Genomic DNA, 12,498 nt, shown 5'->3' with positions numbered 1-12,498 from the left:
TAAAAAATCTTTCCATCCATTACATTAAGTCAGTGGAGGAATCTTAATGGGAGAGAGAGAAGAGAGGCATCTGGGATAGCATGTGATGAAAAAAGACAGGAATGAAAGGAGAAAAAGCAATGAGATTAAATGCCTCTTCCCCAAAAGTGTCCTTCCAGCGGCAGCTTGGGGACCTCCAACCACTTTTTACTCCAAGTTCTAGTGTATAAACTGTAAGGCCCTCATCCTGCAGTTGGATCTGGTCAGGAAGATCCTTGCCTCCGTGCAGAGCCCCACTGACTTCAGCAGGGTTCTGCCCACTTGGATTGATTGCATGATCAAGGCCAAAATTGGGAACTGTTCATTATTCCAAAACTAGCTTTTATACTAGAAAATTAACTGAAGGTGGCTGAACCTCCAGCTGTGATTGTGGCATCATGGGCGATGTAAATGAGGAAAAGGGGGCCACATAATCCAAGGAAAATCTAGAAAAATAATGAATGAATATATGCAAACAAGTAGGGGGAACGTTTCTCTCCTTCTCCCTACATCTTTCAGCTGTTTTTCAGAGATGGCTGCATTTCAGAAAGCTTCATTAAATATCTTTTTGAACATTTAACTATATTGAGCTACACTCTAATGAATGCACCACTCTGGTGTGTGTATTAATAAACTATTGGTTTGCCCACTGGGTGATTGAAGAGAATTGGCCTTTCACCTAAAACACATCCATTGTGTGGTAGTGCTACAATGATATGAAAGAGTAGCTCCATCTAAACAGAGTAATATAACTGCATGAGACTCTCCTGTGTGACTTTCTAAATAAAATTGAGTAATTCAATACTAATTTAAAATACTGTCTTTAATGAGCTTTCAAAAAACATCTTAGATCTTTGGGTTAGGTTTAAGAAAAGTCATTTATTTTGTTTATATTTAGCTTTATTTAAACCTCCATTGGACACCTGTTCTGTGCTCCTATTCTATGTCCCTTATATTAATATAAAGCACTTGACATCACCAGCAAATATAATGAAAATTATACCGTACATTATTAATTCTATTGTGCAAACTCAGAACCCTCCAATCCTCAGCTGACCATCTCCCCCAAAGCCTAGGAAACAGATGAGCTGTCCATCCAAAACCCTTATAAATCAGGGTCTCGGAATTTAGCTTGGGTTTTTGGATGTAATTATATTTTACTGACAAAATTGCAAATGACCACCTTTTATTTTACAAAATCTTACTCTCAGGTTATGTCTACACTACAGATCTTACAGCGGCACAGCTGTACCACTGCAGCTGCGCTGCTGTAAGGTCTCCCTGTCGACTTATCGCTGTCCACACTGGAGCTTTTGTCGGTGAAACTTATGTCTGTAAGAGGTGTGTTTTTTCACACCCCTGACTGACAAAAGTTTTGCCAACTGAAGTGCTAGTGTAGACCAAGTCTGAAATGACATTCTTTGGGACAACTACCTTTCCTTCATTTCAGACTCTCAACTTTGTAGAACATTCAATTAGCTGTAAAGAGAAGCTGAATAAAAAGAACAAAGGTGGAGCAGCTTTCACTGATGATGGTTTTGCCATGGGTAAGTTTGAGCATACTGTCTAGTCTTCCAATCAATTGGCGTGATCAAGACTTTACAAAATAATAATTTGCCAAAACTTTTATGTTTAGCATTGCCCACTATTTGTGATTTTTAAATTTGAACAGGAGTACCTGTGACACCTTAGAGACTAACCAATTTATTTGAGCATAAGCTTTCGTGGGCTACGGCCTACTTCATCGGATGCATGTAGTGGAAAATACAGTCCACTACATGTATCCGAAGAAGTGGGCTGTAGCCCACGAAAGCTTATGCTCAAATAAATTTGTTAGTCTCTAAGGTGCCACAAGTACTCCTGTTCTTTTTGCGGATACAGACTAACACGGCTGCTACTCTGAAACCTTTATAATTTGAGTTGTCCTTACTTCAGCATGTCGGACTTGTGTAGATTATTGCTTTCCAGTTTCAATGCTGTATACTTAGTTCTCTTACGTCTCTACGTGCACTACTAGGACAGACAACACTTCACCACAGGAAAATGGAATTTTACACAAGTCTGTTTCATCATTTGTTGGGTGTTTTAGCCATTTTATTTATTTCAACATTTTTATTTTTAGGGGCGCATGCATAAAAGCACATCTAGCTGTGATGTTTTATAAAGTAAAACTTGCTCTTTATTGTAGCTTCATAGTTAAGACTTAATTGTAACGTAGCATGTAAAGCGAATAGTCCCAATACTGATATTAGAGGATATTCAAGGGGGTATATATAGAATATGTACCTGCATTTGTTCAATTTGTTCAATTTGACTTTGGTAAATGATTTGTTAATGACTGCAGGTGTGGCTTACATTCTAAAGCTTTTGAATCAGTACCAGGAGTTTGATTCACTTCACTGGTTCCAGTCAGTCAGGGAGAAGTATGTGAAGGAGATAAGAGCAGTAGCTAAGCAACAGAATGTGCAATCAACTAGTCAAGATGAAAAGCTACTACAGACTATGAACCTTACTCACAAGCGACTGGAAATTTGTTTACAGGTACATTATGGTTCCAGTTATATGACTTGTATTGAACTCCACATTTGCTTGTCTTGGTTCAGTTGGTTATTAGTGCTATAGAAAGCACCATCAAGAATTTGTAGAAACCATTAAACTATTTACTGCTGCCTAGCACAAAAAAATGCCCTTCTCAAAAGAAGGGATGAGCTGGTATTAATTATATATTTAATGCTGTAAGCGTGCTTGGTGCTTTAAGATGTGTTAGAAGAGAAATACCTTGCTCCTAAGAGCTTGAAATCTACAATAGATGGCTAACTTGAGAGAGAATGACTGACCATGGAATTAGGAGTAAACAATATGATGATGTATATGTTTGTGTATAGAGAGTCAAAGGAGCTTGGTTCATAGCATTGGATATTATGACTTCTGTGAATTGTGAAGATGAATAATGTCTCAGCTATCAAACCAAGGAAAGGCAAGCCTTATTCAGTATCTTGAAATATAGTAGTTTTAACTTCAAGGCACAAAAATTACAATTCTTTCTGCCTTATGTAGATAATACCACCTCTTATATCTGTAAGGTCACAGTAATTCAAATGTATAGAAGTAACACATGTGACTCAAGACTTAATCTATTTAATACACTAATATAAAGTTCTTTTGGCCAGTCTAAGTGCTTTGTAAAACACATGTGAACAAGGTATAAAGTAGGATTTCCAAAAGCACCTAAGTGATTTAAAAGCACAAATCCCATTAACTTTCACTTAGGTGCTTCTGCAGATCCCATTCACATATGCTGTAGATAATAATTCTGTGATATACTTCTGCTTACTGAAAGTCTCTTTCTTGTCTCAATATTTTTAATTAGGAGTTTGAACTGCTTTATTTCTCGCTAAGCAGTGCAAGAATATTTTTTAGAGCAGACAAAACTGCAGCAGAAGAAAACCAGGAAAAGAAAGAGAGAGAAGGTTAGTGAATGTTGTAGAACTTTTTTAGAACTTGACATTCTTGTGTCTTCAGAGATACCCTGATTAGGATTTTGTGGTTTCCTGTGCAATATGACTCAGACTTCAACATGGGGCACGCTCTCCTTGTCCTGTGTAACTACATTCTTCTTACTATCAGCTGATTCAGCAGAACTCCTACACACTCCAGATGTTGTCAGAACCTAATGGTGATGATATCTGGAGTGGAGTGAATTTTAACATGGATTATTGAGCCCAAAAGCCAGTGATAGGGGGAGGAAGGAAAATAACAGTAATATCACTTAATGGGCTAAATGCATTATCATTCTCACCATCACCAGTTTGGTAATGGTATACTCCTCCCCTCCATTGTCTTTATGATAAACTCTTTGAAGGAATGCCATTTGAATTATTCATCATTGCTACTAGCTACAGTTCAGTGGCAGTGATTAGGGCTCCATGTCTGTCACGGAGGTCACGGAAGTCACAGATTCTGTGACTCTCTGCGACTTCAGCGGCCATTGTGGCTGACCCCAGGGCCACCCAAGCAGCTGGCCCCAGGGACAGCTGCTCTGGCGGCCCTGGGGACAGCCACATTGGTCGCTGCTGGAGCAGCCCCACAGCCAAGATTTAGTCATGGGTATTTATAGTACAATCAGGGACAGGTCACAGGCCATGAATTTTTGTTTATTGCCCATTACCTGTCCATGACTTATACTAAAAATACCCATGACTAAACCGCAGCCTTAGCTGTGATTAAGGAACTATTTTTAACACTCATACAGAGATCATTGGCAACATGTAGGGAGATAAAAGCTTGAACATACTATACTTCTAATATGCAGATGCTCACAATCTTGGCAAATGAACTGCTAATATAGGATTTAAGGAGTATATTATCGATTCATGGTTTAGGTGAAGCACCCAATTAACATTAGTAGGCGTTATATATATTCAGTGTCAGGAGAATAATCCTACCACACAAATTTCTATAGGCTTTCTTGGGCAGGGAGAGTTAGCATGCTGTGGTTGAAAGCCTGTCTCTTTAAAAAATGAAAAGTGCTCACAAGGATTGTGAGGTAGATGTATGGTTGGCCCAAGGGATTTAGGAAAATTGCTATAGCTAATCCCACTCAGGTGAATGTAGTGAAGTTGAAAACAGAATTAGTAGCACTTGGCCAGAAATGCCTCTTTTAAAGGTAATACAACATAAACTTCCTGTCTGTAGTTCTGGTAGGTTCTTATCACAGATGTTATGAGTTTTCAGCTAAAAACACACACAATTTTTCATTTTAAAAATGTAAATAAAATGTGCCACTGTAAGTCTGCCAGAAACATAAAGGGAGTAAACAGATCAAGGGGACTGTCCTGAAAGGATCCGTTATTGTTTCTACCAAGGGAAGCTGGCTAGTTCACTAAGGAAACTTTTTTTAGGATGAAATAGCATTAGTTTTTCATGTACATTTTAAAATTTCTATTCACTCTGGGTGGAGATGCTCAAATTACTATTCAGACTTTAAAAAAAAAAGTTAATAGAAAAGGACAAATACTGTGGTAACTTTGAGTTAACCAGCCACAATTATATAGAGTATTCCTCTGAAAGACACTTCAGGGTAAGTATTCATAGTCATGGTAAACTTGCCAGTCGTGTGCAAAGTGTGTTCTGCAGTAGTCAAGGCTTGAAAGTTTATGCTAAACGGAAATGCTGTGAGAAGCAATATCATAGGCTTTCCCTTCAGTGTTTAGACCTTAGTTCTGCAAAGCTCTCCAGCACGTGTATAACTTTGCTCATGTGAGTAGTCCCATTGACTGGGACTAACCACAGGAGCAATGTTGTGCATGTAAGTGCTTTGCAGGGTCAGGGCCTTATTGCTGCACAGTCAGTTAGGATATCTCAGCCAAGAGAATAGAACTGGAACGTTCCTGGTATATAGCAAGCTTACTTTTTATAATGTCTGGTTAAAACAAATTATTATTTTAAATAGAATATATCTATTAGTTTCAACTTTTTTTCTCCTTTTTTCTTCTGTAGAAGAATCTGTTAAAACAAGCAATGGAGACCTCTCCACCGCTGCACATGCAGATCCTGTTGTGAAATGATATTGCTGGTATGCATTATTTGTATGAGCTATCAGAATTATTCATTATCCTGTTCTTGCCAATAACTTTTTGTAGGGATAAAATCTCTAGATTTGATTTACCTCTTGTGTTAAAATCAATAGAAAACGGTACAATACTGTAGCAGTACCCAGTGGGCTACTATAGCTGAGTTTGTGTCCGTATTTCCTTTGGAAAACCCTATTGTTCAGGATTTTATTACATTATTTACAAAATTTTGCTCTGAGCTGAAACGTAGCATGTAAAACCTTGACTTAGGAACAACCATTATCTTAAGTTACAGAAGTGCAGATCAAAATTAGTAATTCCCTAATTTCAGATGTTTTCTTGCATCTCTAACTTTAAAACATCACTTAAAAAACCTTGTAGGCCTTTGTTCCATGGTTAGCACTAGGGCATTTTGATCTTTTCAACCAGGAAAAACAATTAAAGGCAGACAATTTGCATTTCTAGTATCTATTGTCTGAAAAATAATTTGGGTGCTGGGAATGCATCATATCCAGAGCATATGTGGCACCTAATACCATAATCACATACCACACTATAATAATGCTCGGCATACCTTGTGAATGTAAATTGAGACTGATACACAGTTCAGAAACCCTTATTAATATTAGCATATCACAAAGCCTGTATTCTTCATTGATATTGATCCATTGGCATATCAGCTGACCTAAGGGGATTTAGGGCCCCTTCAGTAGCTCACTTTCCCTGCCTTTTCTTCTTTCATACCAAAGAAGGGGTGGGGGGGAACTAAGCTAATGAAACTGCTTTAGGTTTACACTGAAGGCCTGACTTTCATCTACAAAAGTAAGGAAATTCAGAGAAGAGAAAACCAGAGTTAGTGCTTCCTCTTTTGACCAGGCACTGTATGAACGGGTGTCTGTGCATATTAAGTAATCTTACATTTCATGAATGCTGTAGTACCTAAGCACAAGTTTCAGCCTCACGTCTATATCTCCTTACCTTTGTAGGTCTGTTACACCCTTTGTGTTGTCCAAACCCAGTCTGACATGCTTTATGATCAACAATAATTGCACTGCAGGCTCTAAAAGCTGCTGTACACTGTGAGAATTCTGTATAACTTAAACACGTGCTGACTACAGTTCTGTAGCTTGTGCAAGAGTTAGACAGTAGTTATCCAGATTCCTGACTCAAGCAAATGGCTAGTCTTATCTTAAAATTAAGTGCCAGCTACCACTAACTATGAAAAGGTACGGTTATGTTTTAATCACCCAGAACATAAAACAATATCTTGCTAAATAACACGTCAGTTAGTTTAACTATGACTTGCAGTTTTTTGGCACATATGGTATATTTTATTGGACCACAGTTGCCAGCCTCCTCTCCTAATTACAGTGCAAGATGCTCTTTTATAAATATTTCATAATTACTCCAAAGCTGGTCACTGATTATGTATATATGACTAATATAATGTGTGACACACCTGATATTTGCCCCCGTCAGTCACTGATTCATGCAGAAATCTAGGACAAATGATGTTTTCTTGAAACTGAAGGGACCAGACTGGCATGGAATTTTTTCCCCTAATGTTGAAAACATGACGCAGAAGCATCACAAACCATTTACTTGGCTGCACTCATTAAATCCTTTATTTGCAATTCGTCATAATTGCTGAGATGGCCCTAAAGAGTGCTGCATACCCTAATTTGTATTTGTTTGAAGTGCTGTTTTATTTCAATGAGACTTTCATACTTAATTTGTAATTATTTTTAATTATTTGTGTCTAGTTTGACCTCTTTGGGCCAATAGCAAACATTTTCAGCAGGGCTGCTACTACTGCTAACTTCCCTGCTCCTGTATGTGCATATACAGATGCCCCTGTTCCAGACCAATCTTCAGTCGTATAGTTCATAGGTTCTTGGGGATCTGAAGAATCTATGGCTAGTCTCTCTCATTTCTCCTGTAGATTGACTCTATGTAAACATGTACGTTCATGGCACACCTATGCTATAATAAAGTTTGCACTTTCCCCTTTTGCCCTGTAATTCGGAAGAATGCTATTACAAACCCTTAATACTTCGCAGTTAATCTTGGATAGTGTATATGCCTGATCTGTACAGTGCTAACAGATTAATGTGGTTTTGATGAGCAAAATTCCACAGAAAGGACTAAAGGCTATTTTTAGTACCCTGTTTAGAGGTAGCATATGTGGATGTGTAATGTATGTGTGAATATATACATATGTACAATGATATAGCTCTTCTTGCTAATATAGGACTGTAGCTAATGTATTTGAAACATCTCACTATGCAGTAGAATCTCACTAATGGGGGGAACCATTGTATGGATTCATTCAGTTTCAAGCTGGAGTACTGGGGCACACTCCCACATGTGCCAGTGGGGGAAGAGCTCCATATTAAACCCGTCCATTTCACTAGGGATTACAACTGCATGCGGTGCTACTACAGTGAGAACCTGGTCCAGTAGCTCTTGCAGCTTGGGCACAATCGTGGAAATGAGGCTCTGGGCTGCTGGTCTGGAGAAGGGAGAATCTTAGGAAAGCTGCTGTTGCCACTTCATTCAAAAAAGCCATTGGTAGTGAGAGAACAAGGATGGCCACAGCTGGCTTCATTTTGCTGAGGACTGATAGACTAGCTCCTTAGCTCCCCCTTTCCTTTCAGTCAGGAACCGGGGGGCATTGCTGAAAGCTGCCTGTCTAGCAAGAAAGCAGCAGCTGCTGCCATCTTTCACTTGTTTCTGTGGCTGGGCTGAGTGTGACAGGAAACAGACGTATAGCAACAACCCTTTTAAAAGCTCATGCCCCTCTCCTGATTGGCTGTCATATTCTTCAATCAAGCAGCAATGAGAGTCCAGCCTTACAAGTCCCTTTTCCCACCCCCATTTTCCTTCCCCCACAACAGCAGTACTGGGGGGAGGAGTCTAGTATGTGCTCTAGTCTGATTTCAGGGACTTACTGAATGCCAGGACTAATCTCATGTGCCCTTTCCCTTGGCCCAATTGTCAGGGCTGGGGGGAGAGATTCCACTGTGATGGCTCCACTAACAGCTGACCCATCTACACTTCAGTGAGCAGCTAATTTGCTTCCAGTGTATAGCTGTTGGCTCATGGGTTGCTGAAGTGCAGATTCCTGAGATCCTACTGCATTCTGTAAGTTGGAGGGAAATTTGAACTTTTCATCGGATGGCCATTGATGACAACCATTTTCAATTTCTCAGGTATGAAGGACCAAATGTAACATGTATTATCTAACTCATTTTACAAAAAGGGTATTTTGTTACCTCAGTCTTTTTTTTGGTTCTGTGAGTAGAGTACACTATGTACAGAAAGTTAATAAATGTAATTTTGAGAACATCATTCTTTGATTTTTTTTTTTTTCTTCAGTAACAGGTGTCCTCTGAACTATAAGCAGGTTTCAGTTCTCCGTTGGTAACAGTGTGACTGTTCTTACAGAGCAGTGCTTGTGTGTCAGTAGTAACGTGAGCAAATCAATACACAGAGGGTTGGAGAAATAATACTTCATTCTAATTATAATTAACTTGCATGGTGCTCACATTCAAACATTCAGTGATGAATCTGATGGGTGTCTGGCCTTCTGCCATACTGATTCCATGCAAAACGGGCATCTGCAAAGATATTTTGGAAGATCATCCTCCTTGTCTTGTTCTAGTTAACCTTAAGCTCTCTAGAAAAGGGATCAGCAACCTTTGGCACGTGGCCCGCGAGGGTAAGCACCCTGGCGGGCTGGGCCGGTTTGGTTACCTGCCGCGTCCGCAGGTTCGCTGCTCCATGCCAATGGGGGCTCTGGGAAGCGGCGCAGGCTGGGGGATGTGCTGGCTGCAGCTTCCCACAGCTCCCATTGGCCTGGAGCAGCGAACCACGGCCAGTGGGAGCCCCAATCGGCCGAACTTGCGGACGCAGCAGGTAACCAAACTGGCCCAGCCCGCTACGGTGCTTACCCTAGCGGGCCACGTGCCAAAGGTTGACAATCCCTGCTCTAGTATCAGAAAAGCTAATTCCTTAAGTGCCCAACAAGAAATTTAGATTTAATTCAATCAGCTGTTCCAGCTAAGTTTTTTAAATGAAACTAGATATAGAGAACAGCATGAACCAATGCTGTATGGGTTTTCCTCCCTCGGACAGTTTTAGAAAGTTTTCCTGTGATGTCTGTCTTTAAAGTATTTGCCACTGCATACAGTCTTTAGTGATCCAACCGACCAGCTGCTTCTTGACTACGCAACACAAAATGGTAAAACCTCCATCAGCAACTCCTGTATAACTTATTGCAGATGAAACTGGAGAAAACTCCTTAGCCAGTGCAAAGTGCCTCAGTTCAGGCAAGCTATGTGAAAACACCAGTCACTATACCACAGATTTATAATCTAGCATTTTATTGGTAAACTTTTTTTTTATTGAAGACTGTTGCAGACTGTCAGACTTTATATTTCACCATAAAATTAATGTTATACAACCATACTTAATGCTATAAACATACTGACTTATGACCATTATCCCTGGCTGTTACTTTCAAGAAGCTTAACCATATAAAAACCACACACAAACATGCAAATTCCTTCACTAGTTCTGGATTCTGTTTGCATTTTAGTTGTATTTAAAACTAACAAATCCAGGAGTTGTGTTATATCCAGGATTTATACATTCTGTAATTGAGTAAGTGTGGTCCCCATGAAGATGAATAGGCACTTAAATTTATTTTGTAAGCTTATTCTAGGTGCAATACAAAAATAGATTAATAGGAAAAAATTAGTGTTTATCAAATAGTTTTGTAAATAGACTAGCACAAAAGAAATTCTTGTTACACTTAAAGTACACTAGAAACTAAAAAACTTCATTTGAAAATAAAGTAAATAGTGCATTTTTCTTAACCTTCATTCAGATACACTATCATGCAAACTATGGAAGTTACTAATCACTACAGGTACAAAATTTCTACAGTGGCCTGATTTTCAGAGAGACTGAGCATCTACAACTCCAACTGAAGTCAATGATAAGGTGATCAGCACCTCCAAACTAACCGAAAGTGTATAAAACTGAAGAATGTGATATTAACCCTTTGCTTCGAACAGTCAGCATTTTTCAGCTGACTGCCAGCATCAAGGAGCTAACATTGAAACACTCCACAAAAGATTGTCAGCTATTCCAAACAAACCCAGAAGGCAAAATTCTGCTCTCACTCCACTGTAAGTCAAGAGAAACTACACTCAGTTACTCCTTATTCTCATTACTGTAAGAGAAAACAGAACCTGGCCCAGGGTGTGCACAAACATTTGAAAACCAGAGCTCTCTGCAAAGAAGACTCCTTGCTTTCCCCCTTCCCAACCAGCATACGAGGCATGAAAAGTTTATGCTTCTGACTCCTCCCCCCTCTCTTCAGGTATGGCTCCATCCTCTTCTGATTGGTCATTCAATAATTTGAATTTGCCATCATTTGTTAGCGGCATGGACATCATTAACTGAGCTAGTGCTTCTGGATCCTGAAATGAAGATGTTAATGAACATTAAGTTCAACAAGCTGTGGTATCTTTCTTCTTTTAGCATATAGAGCTTCTGTTCAGGTTTGTGTTCTCTGCATGACATATTTTAAAATATGGCTATATATGTATATGAGACTTTGGTCCCAACTTTGCAGTACAGTGGGACTACTTGTGCAAAATTAGACACATGCATGATTGTTTTCAGGATTAGAGCTTTTATTTGCTGCTCTTGCCTAGAATTACTACTCCAGCCCTTGAAATATTTGGTGAAAATTGTGGGTAACTTGTCAACTATTGAAGAAATAATGAGTTTACCCTGTTTCCTGGGAGAAGGGGACTTTGCTTATTATGTAAACTATTGATACATCTAACTTGCTTTGGAACTCCAGTGACACCAGAAATGTGTAGGAAAATTTTGGTAAATCATGAGGTTTTGATATGAATCTTCACAATTGTAACTTCCATTTATTTTGGGTGGAAAAAACACATCCTAACTTTTCAGCCCCGAGGAGAAGAGTTGGGGATAGTTACAGTGAAGTATTAGTGCAGAAATCTCAATTTTTCATTTTTAGGTGCCTTTTTCACTAACTTAGAGGGCTTATTTTTAAACTTGACAAGGACTTTCTCCCTGCAGTGGACAATTGCATATATATTTAAATTCAATTTAGGTTGGTGCAGAATCAGATTAAATGTAAACTTGTGCTGTTTAGCTGATGACTGAGTTAAATGCATGTCTGTGTTCAATGTGCAGTAGCAGCAGTAGTCTTCAGTTTGTACTATATTTTATACACTGTAAGAGAGCCAAACAGTGCAGTCAAATTTACAGGACATACATGAGCATTACAATGAGAGACTGGTGAGAGGAAATCAAAATAAAACAAGTATACTTCACCTTTTGAGCCTCAATAATTTCCTTTCCCAAACTTATTGCATAACAAATCTGCAAAAAAAGGAAAAAAAAAGTGGACTTAGCATAGATTTTTAAAGTTTTACTAAAAACTAACTTGTATGAAGCATCATCAATGAAAATTCATCATCTCTGAGACTGTTCATATAGCTAGAGTATCTCTTTTAAAAAAAAACCTATCATCATACGAATGCATGTCTAAATATGTCTGTTTTACAAAGCTAGGGTCTGCTCCAATGCTCACTGAAGTCAATGGACCCTTAGTGACCCAAAGCATCACGACACTCAACTTTTTAGATGCTTGGGAAATCACGGGAACAACACTCAGCTCCACAAAGCCTGAGTCAGGCACCTAGACTCCCTGTACAAAGAATGGGGAGCCACAAAAAACCAGCACGCTAGGCGGGGAGCCACCTAAGAGGAGATGCCAACAAGAGGGGTGTATCCTAAGAACCGCTCCCTCATGGAGCTAGACACCTAATTCCAGACTGTAGGGAGGTGCCTAACGTGT

The 12,498-nt window shown here is 39.2% G+C and overlaps 2 protein-coding genes across 4 annotated transcripts in view; one reads left to right on the top strand and one right to left on the bottom strand.

Annotated features, from left to right (window-relative positions):
- The window catches only part of WASHC4 (WASH complex subunit 4), a 59,059-nt gene extending 50,122 nt beyond the window's left edge, over positions 1 to 8,937 (top strand). The window contains exons 30-33 of one of the 2 annotated variants that reach the window (XM_024200079.2): positions 1,469 to 1,565; positions 2,363 to 2,559; positions 3,389 to 3,488; positions 5,518 to 8,937. In XM_024200079.2, the coding sequence (XP_024055847.1) occupies positions 1,469 to 1,565; positions 2,363 to 2,559; positions 3,389 to 3,488; positions 5,518 to 5,585 (462 nt within the window). In that variant the 3' untranslated portion in view covers positions 5,586 to 8,937. Of the gene's footprint in view, positions 1 to 1,468; positions 1,566 to 2,362; positions 2,560 to 3,388; positions 3,489 to 5,517 lie in introns of those variants that run through there. The other variant, XM_024200080.1, reaches the window with a different exon arrangement.
- A 1,335-nt stretch (positions 8,938 to 10,272) lies between these two features.
- APPL2 (adaptor protein, phosphotyrosine interacting with PH domain and leucine zipper 2) overlaps positions 10,273 to 12,498 on the bottom strand; it is a 57,378-nt gene continuing 55,152 nt past the window's right edge. For both annotated transcript variants that reach the window (XM_026657489.2, XM_026657490.1), the window contains exons 20-21: positions 11,973 to 12,020; positions 10,273 to 11,080 (exon numbers count right to left, since the gene is read on the bottom strand). In XM_026657489.2, the coding sequence (XP_026513274.1) occupies positions 10,949 to 11,080; positions 11,973 to 12,020 (180 nt within the window). In that variant the 3' untranslated portion in view covers positions 10,273 to 10,948. The remainder of the gene's footprint in view (positions 11,081 to 11,972; positions 12,021 to 12,498) is intronic.

The sequence above is a fragment of the Terrapene carolina genome, unplaced genomic scaffold, assembly GCF_002925995.2.
Source record: "Terrapene carolina triunguis isolate 2854851 unplaced genomic scaffold, T_m_triunguis-2.0 Scaffold247, whole genome shotgun sequence".
Lineage (NCBI taxonomy): Eukaryota > Metazoa > Chordata > Testudines > Emydidae > Terrapene > Terrapene triunguis.
The sequence above is the reverse complement of the archived record's forward strand: the minus strand, read 5'-3'. Positions and strand labels throughout refer to the sequence as shown.